General features: G+C 44.2%; 1 protein-coding gene across 3 annotated transcripts in view; it reads left to right on the top strand.

Annotated features, from left to right (window-relative positions):
* LOC128321918 (adhesion G protein-coupled receptor E3-like) overlaps window positions 1-17096 on the top strand; it is a 75055-nt gene that overhangs the window by 20095 nt on the left and 37864 nt on the right. For all 3 annotated transcript variants that reach the window (XR_008305417.1, XM_053242454.1, XM_053242453.1), the window contains exon 6: window positions 10878-10973. Coding sequence is in view for 2 of the 3 variants with exons in the window: in XM_053242454.1 (XP_053098429.1) it covers window positions 10878-10973 (96 nt within the window). In the remaining variant the exon portion in view is untranslated. The remainder of the gene's footprint in view (window positions 1-10877; window positions 10974-17096) is intronic.

Genomic DNA, 17096 nt, shown 5'->3' with positions numbered 1-17096 from the left:
ATGTTAAAAATGAATATGTGTCTTCTTCCATTGTGCTGGTAAGTTCTTTTTCAAAAGGGGGTGGAAGAGATTTTGTGAACTGGGCTGTTGAAACAAGAGAAGCTGAGAGGGAAGAGGAAACCAGGAGTGGATTTCTTGTACTGAAAAGTCTGAGCTCAGAGGAAACCTCCTTCTGAATTCTAAGCGTGAGGAGAGATGAGAGACTGCAGTTGCTCAATGAAGAGGAAAATACACTCTGCATGTGTTCAGGGATGCTTTTCTTCATAGATTCCAAGACTGTAGTATGAAGAGGATCAGAAAGAGAGAGGTGTTGAGGCTTGAATCTGTGTGGGACACACATCTCCTTAATTCTAAGACCACCTAAGCACAAAACACCAAACCAGAGACAAGCAAGCCAGAGGTTCCATTTCATGTTCTTCCGAATGCATGAAACCATGGTTTCATCACAAAAGCGACCCAAGGTTTTTGAATTGAAACTGTAATTGGAACCCTCAGTTTGTAGTGAGTTTTGCTGCTCCAACCTGAGGTTTGAATCATGTCATCCAAATTCTGCTGCCTCTGTAACCTGGTTTTTGTGCAGTGGCTGCTGCCAAAACAACAGAGAGGGTGTCTCAGACCAGCCCAGGAATGTACCAGCTCTATGCCTGCCATGCTTCTCACTGACCACCTCTTGCCTCGCCCACTGCTGTCTCTGCATTCCTCCAGTCATTGCCCAGCAACATGGATGCAGTGTTGCCATGTCCCAAGTTTAACAGCACGTCAAAGGGAAAAGCTCTTTGACATTGGTGGATGCCCCCTTTCCACTGTGTTCCATGTTCCCCCCTTTGGCAATCTGCAGGAAAAGGAAATGGGAAGACAAGGTGGGCTCTTTGTGGAGACATCTCCACAAATCAAGTGATCACGAAGTATTTGCACAAGCACATGCAGTCCTGGTGGCACCACGAACTGGGCAACCTGGTTGCTTCCTGTCATGAGCCTGCCTACCTGGTTTAACCGCTTGTAAATCAAGGACATAGTAGCCGGTTGTAAATGTGTCTCAGATTTCAGCTTTACTGCAAAACAATCAGTCTAGACAAACAGTCAGTCCCAGAACACAGAAACAATTAGTCCATGCACAAAAATTTCCATCGACTCAAATAAACCAGACCTTCCTACAAAGTTTCAGAGGTCTAGATTCCAAAATAATAATTCATCCAACAAGAGTCATGCAAGCGGATTAGACGTGTTATCTCCAGCACTCCACTCATGGCACAAGCTGCAGAATTTATAGCCAGGTGCACCCAATCCCCACTCCACCCCCAGTAGCTGCCACAAATTCAATCAGTCTCTTATTGCCTTCTTGCTGATAACTGGCTACTCCTTCCACATGGGGCCAGCCCATCCATCAAGCAAAGCTAAGGCAGTCACCTCAGGTGGCAGTTTATTTGGGGCAGGGGGTGGTGGCCAGTACTGACTCCCCGCTTCCTCTGCCTCCATGTACACTGGATTTGAAAAGGAGAAGGAGGGAGAAGGAGGTGGCTGCTTCCCATCAGCTGCCACTCCTCACCCCAATCCCTGCTCAGTATCCAACACACGTAGCGCTAAAGAGTCCCATCACCTCCCTCCCCATTCGAGAGAGAGGCAAGCAAACTTCCCAGCCCCACGCAAACTGGATAATAAATGGATGGGCTGCATGCACCCTGATTAAGCATCAGGGAGCACATGCACCTCTCATTTAGTATCCAGCTTGTGTGGTGCGGGGAAGTTTGCCTCTCTACTTGCAGGAAAGAGGTGAACTTCCCAGCACCACATGAGCTGGATACTAAGTGAGAGGCCCACATGCTCCCTGCATCAGCCCCTCAGCCCACAAGATGAATTTGGTTCAACTAGCTGAATGAAAGAATATTAACTCTCCAGTAGCAAGTGCCAAAGAGCTGGAAAACCTGTGACAACAGAACTCCCCACTTCTCCCAACAGCTGAAGATAGGCTGCCAATGCATCCTGATGTAAAAAGAGGCCCTTGCATGGAAGACCCCAACTTGCTAGCAGCTTCAAACCCTACTTATTGACTGATTTGATTTGATTTATATACCGCAGTTCCAAAGGGGGCTCAGGGTGGTTTACATTAAAATAAAAACAATTAAAATCAATTAACGATTAAAATAAAAAACCAGTTAAAAGCAAATTACAATTACAATTAAAACTAGATAACTTTAGAACATCATGTTATATCATTAAAAGCCAGGCTTAAAAGATGGGCCTTTGTGGTTCTACTGAAGGCCTCCAATGAAGACAATCCTCTTATATCCACAGGGAGAGCATACAACCTACAGGCAACAACAGAGAAGGCCCTATCCCAGGTTGCCACCAGATGAACTGGTGGCACCAGAAGACAGACCCCTCTTGAGAAAAGACCCCGGTTCCATAAAAGTGGTCTCCTGGAATAGTGCTGGGTGGCAGCATAAGTTTGTGGATAATAATTTTGAGCAATATCTGAAAAACGTTGCTGCCCTCTTTTTGCAGGAAACATGGTGCCCGCAGGATTCTTCTTTATTATACTTACAGGGCTTCCGCAGTTTTGCTCTACCAGCCCTCAGACAGGGTCTCCATGGGAAAGCAAGTAGAGGGCTATTCAAATTAATCTCAGTGGAGCTTGAGGGAGATGTTAACCAAAGGGACTGGTCTGATAGTGAGTATATACAGGCAGTTCCTAAAGTGAGCAAATATCTGGGATCCATTCTTTGCAGTAATGTATATCTCCCTGTGGGCAGGAATTCTAATTTGTGGCTCCGAGTCTGGTCCTCCTTACAAACTTTGTTAGAGAAAGTTGAGCAGCTGCTGCCAGATACTGATGTTCTTCTAACTGGGGATTTCAATGCTAGGGTTGGCCAGAATATAAATAGCTTTTAAAAAAGAAACACAGACTAGTTTAGAGAACTTGTGGTTATCTTAATTAAGTATGGGGTTTCCCTCCTGAATCTGGCTTTCAGATTTGGACTTCACAGTTTTCACAGTACTGACTATGATAACTTGCATGGATTATACACTTTTAAAAGTGCTAACAGTGCCAGTGTCATAGGTTACATTTTGGTATCTGACATTCCTTTCACGGATCCATTATTTCGACATACATAATAGATCAGAGAGCGACCATCTGCCCTTGGTCATGGCCTTTTCTGCATGTACTGTGCTCTGTTCTGTAATATGTCATAAATTACAAGGCTGTGCCCAAGGTAAACAATGCCTTAAATGGAGTACTGCTCTTAATGAGGTTACTGACTAAACTGCACTCTAATCTCACGGCCAGGGTGAAAGTGGGCCAAAAAGGATCTCTAGCCGACCCCATTTTATTAAACAGAGGAGGCAAACAGGGATGTCTGTTGGTTCCCTTTTTGTTTAATTTTTATATCAATTATATAGTACAGGCCATGGAGTCTCAGAAATTCTCCTCCTTACTTAATGGGCGCAAAGTCTCAATCTTGATGTATGCTGATGATATGGCACGTATATCCTGTGTCGAGATCGGACTAAGAAGAATGCTAGTCAGATCGGCAAGGAGGAGAAGTTGAGGATCAACTATGATAAAACAAAAGTGGCTGTTTTGGGTACCAGTAGAATCAAACAAAGATGGACAATTAACATTCAGCAAATAGAGCAATGCTCCTCCTTAAAATATTTGGGTGCCTCCTTTCAGAAATCTCTATCTTGGCCAGTCCATCTTAATGCAGTACTATTAACGGGATGTACGAAACGTTTTGAATACAAAACATTCTGTATCCAAAACAGCCCGTTTTGGGTGTTTTGTAGACAAAACAAACACTCATTTTCCAGATCCAAAAGTTTTGTATACAAAACAAAACGTCCCTGTTTCGGCTATAAAACGTTTTGTTGTTTTGGACCTCCATTTTGTGGTGATCTCTGAGTCAGTCTCCATTTTGTGTTTGACATCTCTTTGAATTTCCCACCCTTCCAGCCTTCTGATCGGTGACCTAAAGCATGGGCTGACCTGCTGATAATTCCATCCTTGTTCCCCATTGGCTCTTTTGCTTATTGCCACTCTTTACTTACCCCACATTGGCCAGGGGAAGGATCGAAGAAGGGGCAAGGGTGGGGAGAGTTCAAGGAGGGGTTTTCAATTCATTCAGCAAGTTAGTAGTTGCCATTCTGCCTTTCTGCCTGATTGACGGGGGGGGGGGGAGAGAGAAAGCGAGAGAGAACTAGTTTGCTGCATTGCATTCCTCAAGTTGCCACGATGCCATGCCATTGCCTATGCCTGCCTTGTTGCCAGCCTGAGCCCAGCCTGCTATGGCTACTGCATGTCAGCCTGGGAATGGATTCAGGGGCAGAAGAGTGGGTTGGGTGGTAGTGCCCCAATGGGTGCCTGCCAGTCAGCCACCATTCAGATTCCAAAGGAACTGGGCAAAGGGCTGATTATTTGTGATTTGTTAAAAATTTATGCGTCTTCTAGATTTTTCCTCATAGGGAATAGTGGAGGTTTCAGCAGCCCCATAACTCCACTTGGGGGCCACCAGGGTGGCCCAGAGCGAGTGGTGGTATAGTGCACATAGGGTGCGAACCACCCCCATGGGGTGCTAACCCATGGGGTGCTGGGTTCTGTTGTTTCTGGGGTGTTCTGTGTGTAGATTTTCTGGTAGCTTATGAGAGTGGATTCCTGTTTTTCACTGAAAATCTCATATGCTACCAGAGAATCTACACTGAGCACCTCAGAATCAACAAAATCCAATACCCACGGGCTTGTGGTTATGGGGGTGGTTGGCACCCTATGTGCACTACACAACCACTCACTCTGGGCAACCCCAGTGCCCCCCAAGTGGAATTATGGGGCTGCTGAAGCCTCCATTATTCCCTATGGGAGGAATCTTAAAGACACATAAACTTCAACAAATCACAAAAAATCAGACCTTTGCCCAATTCCTTTGAAATAATTCTGGTATATTCCTTGCCCCTATTGGGCACTATCACCCACCACACTCCACTCTAGGCCATCCCTTTCCCCTTTATGTGAAGCGATAAATTTGCTGGAATCCCCATTATTCCCTATGGGAAAATTCTTAAAGACACATACACTTTTTTAAAAATCACCAAAAAAATCAGCCCTTTGCCCAATTCCTTTGAAATTTGGTTGGTAGCTTCCACCCATTGGACACTACCACCACCCACTCTTTTTGCCCTGGGACCCTTTTTAAAATCCAAATTGATTCGGATTCTGAAAATTCGGCTACAAAACAAAACAGGGCTGATTCGGATTCAGTAAACTTGGGTACAAAACAAAACAAGGGTGTTTTGATTCGGATACAAATCAAAACAAGAAAATTCCAAAATGCACACCCCTAGATTTCCCCCATATTTTGGCTCTGCTACATGCAGGAGGAGTGGCGTGGGTGGGTGGGAAGGCAAGGAGGTGAGCGGTGGGGAGGCAGGAATAGCCAGTGGTGTTGGAAATTCCAAAATGCACACCTCTAAACTGTACAGTGGGGATCATTTTAAAATTCTTCTTCTCTGGCGGGTGGGGGTAGTAAATTAATATCTCCTGCACTCAGAATATTTTGGGCAATGTAATCCTGCAGGTTTTGTATAGGGCAGAGATTTGGGTGTGGAATGTGAAATTGAGTGAGAAATTAGAAACAATCCAGAACAATTTCCTAAGGAAGATTCTGGGCCTTCCCATGGGCACCTGTTGCTCAACTAAGTGTGGAGGCAAGGTTGCCCTCAATTACTGTTAAAGTCCATCTGATACTGCTAATATATTTTAAGAAACTTGACAACCTTCTGGAAGACCATCTCGTTCAATCATGCTATTGGTACTACCAAGAGGGGAATCAGTGGGCAGATATGCTCTTCCATATTCTACAAATGTACTCTCTGCCTTCACTTAAGAACTTAAGTCCTGGGGTGGGGTGGGGGGGAATCTGTGATTGGCTCCTTGAATGGGACGCCAGCTGAGATGCTGGTTTGGTCCAACATTCAAAGTTCTCCCTATAGTATCCTCACTTCAAGAAAAACAGATACTCTTTGCAGTACCTACTCAGCTTCCAGCGCACCACTAAGGAAGTCATTTACCAGTTTATATTTTCAAACCATCCCCTTGGCATATCTTGAGGGTAGATTTCCCATGAAACAGCACCTCTGCCTCTGTGGCCAGGGGCAAGTGGAGGACATTAAACATGATGTTCTATACTGTCCTTTTTATGGAACAATAAGAGAAAAAATACTGGATCTGATCATTCACGGGTTCTGAAACAGAATGTGTTAATTACTTGCTGGCTGATGTGTTTCCTTATGATAGTTATGAAGCGGTCATTTTTGCTTTATTGTCTTTTAAAATTAGGAAGAGAACTGTATCTGCTAGCCCTGCTACACTTCTGGCTAAGTTGTAGTTTCAGGACTAGCTCTCTTATTCATGTTGTATCCGTCAGAGTTGTAACTACAGTTACAATTTAGGATTATAGCTCTTTTTATTTTCATGCCTGTTGTTTAGTTAGTTATGTTTTTTAAAAACTGTTTTACTATGTCTTATCCGGTTTTCTTTAAGCATGATGTATTTGCTATCACATTTTATGTTTTATGTTGTTTTATTGTGATTTAATATGTGTCTTATGATCTGTGGTTATAACAATAAAACTTACTCTCTAACACATCTCTTATTTAGCAACTAGCTTACGCTGAGCTAGTAGCCTCTCTCTACACTGGAGGAGAGGAGCAAACTTCCCAGCATCCTGCGAGCTGGATACTAAATGAGAGGCTTCTATACACCCCAGTTAGGCATCAGAGTACACAAGCGCATTTAGTACCTAGCTCATGCAGTGCTGGGACGTTCGGTTGCCACTCTCCTTGCTAGAATGAAGAGGGAGGCGATCAAACTTAGTGCTGTGTGTGCTATTGGAGGGCAGAGAGTGGCTGTGAAGGAGTGTGGCTGAGGTGGAGTCCTGCTCTCCCCCAGCCCTGCACCCTCCTAGAGAAGGCCCTGATGCTTGCTGGTGCACTGTGGAGTAAGGGGAGCATTTGGTGCCCTCCTCAGGTACCAAAGATTTTGAGCTCCTTCTAGCACTATCCCCACATTATATTTAATGCATGTACAACCTGTCTACAGTGTACACACATGCAATTACTCACACATTATGTTCAACACATGTATAGTCATATACTTCCTATCTGTACCCTGCACTGAAGGGGCCTGTTTGGTGATGGGGTCTTAGCTCAGTGACAGAGCACCTGCTTTGTATGCAGAAGGTCTCAAGTTCATCCTCTGGCATCTCTGGGTAAGGCTGGGGAAGACTCCAGCCTGAAACCGGTGCTTCCAGTCAGTGCAGACAGTAGGGATGTACACAGGGGTGTATCTAGGGGTAGGGCAGGCAGGGCACGTGCCCTGAGCACCACTTGAAGGGGGGCGCCATTTTGTAAAATTGATTTTTTTTTAAAAAAAAGGCTGCCAAAAACATAATGGCCACCGTGCATGCTCAAATGGCCTCTGTGAGGCCCTAGGTCTTGCCAGGCCTTGCAGAGGCCATTTGAACATGCGTGGTGGCCATTTTGTTTTCAGTGGCCATTTTTAAAAAAAAGATTTTTTAAAATGGCCACTGCACATGCTCAAATGGTCCCTGTGAGGCCCTAGAGACCAGTGGGGGGAGAAGGAACCTTTGCAAGCCCCCCCAGCCTTTAGGAAGCCCCCCGAAGGGGCTACAGGTAAAAAAATAATAATATATAATATAAGTCACTGTACACATATTCAGATTGGCACTATGTACAGAGAATCAGGGCTTGTGAATACTGAGCTGATGCTTATGAGCTAGGATTGTATTCATTTGCTCTTATTTTGCTTCTTGTGATAAGTGAGTTAAATGTGATGTCTTGCTAATACGGCTATTAATGGTGAATTTGTCTTTGAATCAGTGTGAAATCCTTAGTATTAAGCCCCACTGGGAGTTTCTTGCTCTCTTTCTCTCATTTTAACTGTCTTTCTGAAAGACTAGAATATATTCCAAGCAGTGACACAGTTTACTCTGCATATCCTTTAATTATTTTCAGAGTATCTGGGAAAAGTCAAATTCTCCATTTATTTTTAAAACTTATGTAATGGTGATGCTACAATACATAGCAGAGAATTAGACAGGCACTTCTGTTTAGTTTTCCAAGTACACCTCCACATAGTATTTGGGTATTTCATGAGCCCCCACATACTGAAATTTGTAGTTTTCCAGCATTTTTTGGTCTGGCTATGTCCACTGCCAAATAGTTTTTGAAAGATTAAAAGATTAATGAGCCTGACTTGTATTTTTCAGCTGATATGATGGTAAAGTTATCTCAAAGATGGGTGTCAGATGCTTGGACAGGGGGCACAATTTCAGTGTTTGCCCTAGGCACTATTTTCCCTAGATACGCCTCTGGATGTACACCAAATTGCTTTAGCACCATCCCAACAGCAGTGAGGGGTTCCCTTAAGAAGAGGCAGGCAGGTCCGACCTGCCCCTCCTGGAAACCTCCACTGCCCCACACCACTCCATTGTGGCGCTGTTCTCAGAAAAACCTCTCTACGGAAGCAGCAGCCCATGCTGCCCTCTCCTTTAAACCGCCCTGCTGCAGCAACGGGATGCTTCCCCCAGCATCCCTTGTGCAGCGTCGGCACGCAAATGGTGCCAGCGCATGCGTCCACGCCATGTGTGGGGCCAGCAACAGCATGCTGGCCCCCTGAAATGGCATCAATGCATGCGCTGATGCCACTTGCATGTCGATGTCATGTGTGTGGGATGCTGGGGGGAACATCCCGTCGTTGCGGCAGGGGGGTTTAAAGGAGATGGCGGCATCGGCTGCTGCTTCCACAGAGGGTTTTTTCTGAGAACAGCGCAGGGGTGGTGCAGGGCAGTGGAGGCTTCCAGGAGGGACAGGTCGGACCTGCCCGCCTCAATTTAAAGGAACCCCGCGCCTAAAGATAGATAGATAAGTTTATTCAGTCATTGACCAGCAAACATTTACAATAAACCAGTATGTATTTTACAAATAATATAACAGAACCTGGCCATAACAGAGATAATATCAGTGTCCACATTATTTAAAAGATAATTTAAATAAAATTCATCAGACTAGCCAGGCAAATTATCTAACATAGGAGATATAAGTCTTAAACGGGGTTCACTATAAAAATCACAATGAAGAATAACATGCGAGGTGGATTCTATAACCCCTTTGCCACATGGACAAAGTTGTAAAAATAGCGGAACTCCCTTAAACCTGCCTTCCAATACTGCTGTAGGGAGAACATTTAAACGCACTAAAGTAAGGGCTCATCTAAATTTAGGGACAAGCACCACATCAAAGTACTTAGCTGGTTTAAGATTAGTAGCTTGACTCCCTAAGTATAAACCCTGCTTGATCCATGCGCCTTCTTGTTGAACTTGTACCTGTATATCCAGGACATGTTGCTTAACTAGCTTCCTGGCTTGCTCAATTCCTACAGTATGCAAATTCTCTACGGAGAGGCCAAAAAAAGAAAATTCCCTCAACACAGCTCGTTTCCAGCTGGAATTAAAACTATCATTCATAGCCAAAAAGGCTAAGCCCACCTGTCCAAAACTCAATTTTAACCGAAACTGAAAAATACAGCACCAGTATAAAGATTACATCCTAATAAGCCCAACTTCTCTTCTGATGACAGCATTATGAGCACAACACGGTACCTGCAAAATGCATCTAATAAATTTAGCCTGGATAGCCTCAAACAGGGCTCCATATAAAAGCAAAGGCAGTACTTTGGCTGTATAAAGTCTCACTGTAGCAGGTATAAAAGTAGCACCATGTGTAAAATGGTAAGATTTAATCTTATTTATGAGCAATTGAGCAGACTGCCTGATGGAGTTAAAATGGGCATTTCTAGAGCCAACAGAGTGAAACGTAATTCCTAGATATTTAAAGGAATTAACCTGCTCAATCTTGTGTCCTTGAATGGACCAATTGTAACACCTAGCTTGCTTGGCAAACACTAAGACTTCAGTTTTACTGTAGTTTATTTCAATAGAGTCTTGGTTACAAAATGATGAGAACAGTCTTAGGGCACGCTTAAAGCCTACAGGTCTCTGTGAGAAAATAGCCATGTCATCTGCATATAATAATATGGAGACATGCCTATCGGCTAGCTTAGGTGGATGAATAGAAAGGGTAGACAAACAAGTGACCACCGAATTAACATAGATGTTAAACAGAATAGGAGCAAGTATACAGCCCTGACGTACTCCTCTAAAAGTTGGAATTTTGACTACTGGGAGCTGAATCATTTCGGCACCTCCTCAAAGAGGCGCCGAAATGATTTGGGCATGTCCCTAGTAGACAGTACTGAGCTAGACAGACCAATGGTTTGACTCAGTATAAGGCAGCCTCCTAGGTTCTTGTATATCTCAGTTCACGGTTAAAATGAAATGTACTGTTGTTCACACAAAATCATGCACATGTGTACAGATATCTGTATGCACATACAACATTATGTCTGAATAGGGCTTCTGTCTTTACAGATCTTTCCTTTAGTACTTCCCTTTTACTAGGGGGAAGTTACCATGGGAACAATCTCAGCCAACCCAAGTTTCTTTCACTTCCTTCTTTTGAAAACTATGAAAACACATGTACTGTAGTAACCCATATGCACAGCTACCCCACCCCCCACCTTTTTATTTTTCCAGTGAAGAGTTTTGCTTGCTAGTACCTTCACTTTCTAGACAGGCTTGCTTGCAAAACCTTTGCAGCAATAATTCTGTTTATGTCTATGACAACTTCAGAGTTACTCCAGTACTTCTCACAGCCTAGCCAGTGACTGTTTGAATTGTGCGTAGTTTACTTTTCTCTTTACCATGTGTTCTCTGCCAACATAGCATTTTCTTCTTCTTCTCTCCTAGAATGACAGTAATCATAACTACTGCTTAGCAATGAGGTCTACCATCAGTATCTTGCAATCTGCCTGTGAAAATGGCAGATCATCAGCTTCCTTGAAGGTAAGAATAAAAAAGAACTACAGGTATTTCCAGATAGATGGCTTTTTTGCCTTAGTTTTCATGGATCTGTGCAATGAACTATATGCAGAGCCATAGCTGGGTTCTTGTACTAGCTCATGCCCACACTAAAGGCAGAGAATTGGGAAATACTGTGGGTTGGGGTCAGTCCCACTAAAGATTATTATTATTATTTTATTTAAATCACACTGTCACTCACTTCTGGTTTAGTGCATTTCTTACTTAACAGATCTCTGCAGCATTCACCTCCCCCACTTCTACCGAGACTCACACAGATCCTGGTGTGGATGTGTCTCCTGGTTCTCTGAATTTTGTTGTTGATCTCTTAATAAACCAATTCCTGAAATTCTGCTGAATTGCCCCCTTTTCTCCTGCCCAATCATTCCCTTTGATTGACTTGGCTGCAATCTTATGCATATTTTCCTGAGAGTAAATCCCACTGAATTTAGTGGGACTTTAGTGGGGTGGCCACAGAGAAGGCCCGGCCCCAACTCACCACCAAACAAGCCAGCAACCACCATAACCAAACCTCTCCAAGTGATCTTAACAGGCAACAGGGTTCATGAAAGAGAAGGCACTATCTTAAGTACCCTGGTCCCAACCTTTTGAGGACTTTACAGGTAATAACCAGCACTTTGTATTTCGCTCAGAAACATATCAACAGCCCGTGCAGTTCTTTTAAAATCGGTGTTATGTGGTCCCTTCAGGGTTGTCCCAGAGACCAATCCGGCTGCCGCATTCTGAACTAATTGTATTTTCTGGACTATGTACAATGGCAGCCCTACATAGAGTGAATTACAATAGTCAAGCCTGGAGGTTATCAGCATATGCACCACTGTTTTAAGGTTATTTACTTCCAGAGATGGGTGTAGCTGATGTATCAGCTGAAGTGGATAAAAAGCGCTCCTGGCCACTGCCTCAACCTGAGAAACCAGATAAAGTTTTGGATATAGGAGCAATCCCAAGCTATTCAGGCAGGGTGTAACCCTATCTAGAACCGGCAGATCTAAACCATCTCTTGGATCCTGATACCCCACAGTCAGTACCTCCATCTTATTTGGATTCAACTTCAGTTCAACTTCCCTCATCTAGTCCATTACCACCTTCAGGCAGGCATTTAGGGAAGTTATGCCATTTCCCGATGAGGTCATTATGGAGCAAAATGGGTGTCATCAGCATATTGATAACACCCTGCACCAAACCTCCTGATGATCTCTCTCAGCAGTTTCATGTAGATGTTAAAGACGATTGGAGACAGTATGGAGCCTTGTGGAACTCCATACTTTCGTTCTCACTTTGCAGAACAGCAGGCTTCAAGCGACACCATCTAGAATCTACCAGAGAGGTAGGAACGGAACCACAGTAAAATAGTGCAACCCAATCCCACCTACTTCAGGCAACTCTGAAGGATACCATGGTCAATTGTATCAAAACCTGCCAAGAGATCCAAAAGGATCAGCAGAGTCACACTCCCTCTGCCAATAGCCAATTGGAGATCATCCATAAGAACATAAAAACAGCCCTGAGGGATCAAGCCCATGGCCTATCTAGCCCAGCATCCTGTTTCACACAGTGGCCCACCAGATGCACCCAAGAAGCTCACAGGAGTGGGCAAGGGCTTGCCCTCTCTCCTGCTGTTGCTCCCCTGCAAATGGTATTTAGCAGCATCATGCCTCTGAGGCTGAAGGTGGTCTATAACCACCAGATAGTAGCCATTGATAGACCTGTCCTCCATGACTTTGTCTAAGCCCCTTTGGAAGCCATCCAAGCTAGTGGATGGATCCAAGCAACCACTTGAAAGCCAGTTTGAAATGGGTCTATATGATCTGTATCATCCAAAACTGTCTGGATCTGAGAGGTCACCACCTGCTCAATTCCCATGCCCAACCATGGTAGTTTAGAAATGGGTCTGTAAGCTAACTCCAAGGGATACAATACAGGTTTTTTTTTTCCCCAAATAAGGTCTAATGATAGCCTCCTTAAGACAAGGAGGCATCCTGCCCTCCCTCAGAGAAGTATTTATACTATTTACCAGGCTCTCTCTGATAATACAATTACTAGATGAGATAAGCCAAGTTGTAGGATGCACAGTCCGAAGCAGTTTGTCCACATCCTCAGGAGTCTCAAAATGAAAGTGACCAATCTAATCATATAAGAGGAGTTGCTGGACACCTCCACAGTAGACTCTGCAGCAACTCGGGATGTGCCCGAATCATTTTGGCGCCACTTTGAGGAGGCACCGAAATGATTCAGCTACCAGTAGCCAAACATTTTCATGCAGGGTGAGGGGTTCCTTTAAAAGGAGGCAGGCAGGTCTCAGCAAATCACCAAATGTAGCATACAATTAAGAATTAGGGCCATGAATGTATTTCTCTGTGAGATGCTGTAAGACCAAACTATTATCAATTGTAGATCTTCCAGCTCTAAAGTCCTCCTGTTCATCTTCAAGTATATTCTCCTGATCAAGTCAGTCACAGAGCTTCTAAATTTGCTAATTATATTCAAAAGACTTATAAGTCTATAATTAGCAGGGTCATTTCTGCTGCACTTTTTGTAAATTGGGGCAACTGTAGCCACACCCCTGTACTCTGGGATGTGCACTTAGTTGTCTTTATGGATAAATAATGATGCTAAGACAGGGGCACATCAATCAACATTGGCCTTAATTAGCTCTACTAGAATAAAATTGTTACCCAGCACTTTACCACACTTTAGTTGGTTTATCAATTGATTAATCTTGTCAATCAACACAGGGGCCAGTGATGTATTTGATCAGCAGATAGATCTAATAAAGTAGTAGAGGTACATTGATCTCCATATAGTGAATGAAAATAAGACTCCCATGCTTTTATCGCTATGCAGCAAGTCAGCTGGGGTAAACCAGAATCAGGGTGTCCTGCAGTGATTAATCAGAAGGAGGAAGAATAATTCATTTTGACTGCTGTGATCAGTTGCTGACAATTAGAGCCTAAAGTGGCCCTTTTCTTCTTTTTAAAAAAGAGCTTTATAATTTCTTTTGATTCCCAGCATATTTTGTCCAGAACTGGATGTAGATTCCTGTTTTATGCCAAATGTAGGGGTTAATTAACACTTCCTTGGCAGTAACACAATCATGGTCAAACCATTTCTTAGATGAATAATCATGTCAGACAGACCTCACATTTGTCTTTACAACAAACATCAGAAACAAACGTTTCTGAATGAGCACTTCATATAATTCCATTACATTTTTGGCAGGGGATGATGGTTCTATACAGCTCTCTAAAGTGCTCGTATGTAGAATATTACTGGCAGCTGACTTGTACCATTTGGCAACCAACACATTCACTTGTCCATTCCATTTGACCCATGAGGGTCCCTTCATGGTATCATTCAATTAACTACAACAAAGTACCAAGGGCAGATGGTCACTTTCAGGCTTAACGATTATTTCAAAGTGAGAGATCTTAGAAATCAGGTCACAAGAAATCATCAAATAATCTACAGTTGAGAGTTTCCGCCCGGACTAAAATGAAAATTGGCCCAGGCGATCACCCTGAGCAGCACCATTCAAGATAAATAAATATTGCCTGTTCACCAATATGATAATTAACTAACTAAATAAATAAATGCACATATTGCTGCTTAGGATGCTTCTGACTGTGGAGATTCGGCTTCTCTCTGCACAGACGTTGCTTGTGCTGTGTCCTCAAAATGCTGCCCTAGTCTAGACGTCAGCCAGTGCTCCTTTGATGTGGATTAAAGTGGCTCCTGTGTTTAAAGTGTTGGCTCACCTGCCAACAGGGCCAGACTGGGGGCACTGAGAGGGTGGTGGAATGTATGTGGGGAGGGTGCTGGGTTTTGAGCAGAATGGGTACTTAAGGGTAGAAGTATTCACTGCTGCCGAGTGCGGTGGGGCACAGGGGTGCCCCGTGGGTGGGACGCACCAGGAATATGCCCTGTTGCCCTGTGGGCCAGTCCAAGCCTGCCTGCCAATCAGCTGTGAGGTGGGGGGCGGGGCTTGCACAGGAGCCTGTCAGGAAGGCTTAGCCATTCACTCCCTTCCAATCCCTTGCAGCCACAGGTAGCAGTTTGTTGCTCCCCACCCCCGCCCCAGTTGTGCACACACAACAGCACTAATCTAAGTTAAGGTACAGAGGTTGTCTGGTCTGGCCAAGGTGGTAGTGGGTGGAATTGGAAGGGGAGGCATGTGTGGAAAGGCAAAAGGCAAGCAGGGGAGGAAGGAGGAAAGGAAGCAGGCATGTGTTCTCCATGTGGATTTTTCCTACTCTATCGTCCCCCCCCCCACTTCTGTCTTTTTAATAGTGGAGCAAACTAAACTGCTTTAGTGCCTTAGAAAAATTAGAAATGAGCATATTTATTGTGTGTAGCTTTTGAATGGCTGAGCTCTCTCTCTCTCTGGCTCTTGTATTGAATTTATTTTGCCAGAGTTGTTCTTCTCGCTGCAACAACGTAGGTGGGGGGTGGGGGAGGAGCGGGAAGAATTTTTTAAGTCCTTTCTTTCCCCTGGTTCTTTTGTGCCAAAAAGGAGATGCTGCTGGCAAGGTGGGGAGGTCTTGTTGCTTTGTCTCCAGAGTCTAGCCAGAGGATGGAGACTGAGAGTTCCTCTGCAGCTAACACACCTTGAGCTTCCTCTGGGTGTAAAGGCAAAAAGAGCTCCTGCAAGTCATTGACTGTGGTGTGGCCAGCTTGGGGCTCTTTTGCCATTGCTGGTGGACTATTGCTCCCATCATTCCCAGCTGTTGTGACTCAGGATGATAGGATTGATAGTCCAACTGCAGCTAGAAACTCCCAGGTTGGCTATCCTTGATCTGGGGAATAGTTAGGGCAAGCAAAAGGTAAATAGAGATTTGCTTGTAGGTTGCTGGATGATGCATGATTTTGATTCCCACCTTTCTTCTTAACATTATTTATTTTGTTTTAAGAACTTGATGATGCTCCCCTCGCTCCCCCTCCCTCCATGTGCTTCTGCAGCAGCAACCAGAACAGCTTACAAATAAACATCCACCATGAAGTGTAAAATACTTGCAGGGGGACATTTTATTCGGTTTTTATATGTAAACTAATTTGAGAACTTTTTAGCTGAAAAGTGGTATAATATAATTATTTCTAAATAATAACAATGCTGGCATTATTCAATATTTTTATACTTATATTCTGCTCTTCCTCCAAGGAGCCAATAGCATACACACACACACACACACACACACACACACACACACACACACACGTGTGCTGGGGGTGGGGGTGGGGTGAGGGGAATGGATGGGGCCAGGAGGTATATGCGATGGTAATGGTAATTGCATGCGCATATATATATATATATATATATATATATATATATATATATATATATATATATAAAATAACATATACTCACTGATACTCAGGCTCTTGATTACCATTGCATATTACATATACCTCCTTCCCCACACCCCACCCCCAGCGCTAAACTTGTATACCTCATTCAGGCAATGAAATGTTGGCAACCCTAGCCCCAGGTCATGCAACAAAGTTTTTTTTTTTTTAATGAAAAATGTTGCTTAGATTTCCTGCAAAATTGTTCATAAGAATCAGTGTTCATGTTGGAATAAACTGCCAAGTGGAAATACTTTTTCTGCAGCTTCTCCTTCCTGAAAAGCTGCTGTGCAGTTTCCTATTATGTATTATAGAAAAGGATGGGTGGAAGTCAATTAGGGAACAGTATATTTAGGCTGAGGTGCTCTAACCCCCAGACCTTGGGGCCCTGGTCCATGGCCTCCAAGGTCCAGGGGGCCCTCCAAATGGCTGTGGGGGCTCCTACAGCCATCCTGTGCTTGCCCACCATGCTGTGGCTAACCTACGTGCTGTTTTTTTAAAAAAGCCGCCGCATGGCTGAGGAGTGGCTGCAAGGGGGGGAGCCAAATAGTCAAACTTCTCTCCCCCCCCCCGGCAGTGGTGGCGATGGGGAGTGACTTCTGGGCACATCCTCTCTGCCCATTGGCTGCTGTGAACTGTGAGGCGCGCCTGTGCACAGGGCCGCAGACACTCTGTGTCTGTGATTCTGGGGATGGCAGAGTATTGAATGCAAAACATGCAGTGCCTGTAGAATCCAGGGCAAAAATG

This window comes from Hemicordylus capensis, chromosome 4 (genome assembly GCF_027244095.1).
Source record: "Hemicordylus capensis ecotype Gifberg chromosome 4, rHemCap1.1.pri, whole genome shotgun sequence".
NCBI classification, from domain to species: domain Eukaryota; kingdom Metazoa; phylum Chordata; class Lepidosauria; order Squamata; family Cordylidae; genus Hemicordylus; species Hemicordylus capensis.
The sequence above is the reverse complement of the archived record's forward strand: the minus strand, read 5'-3'. Positions and strand labels throughout refer to the sequence as shown.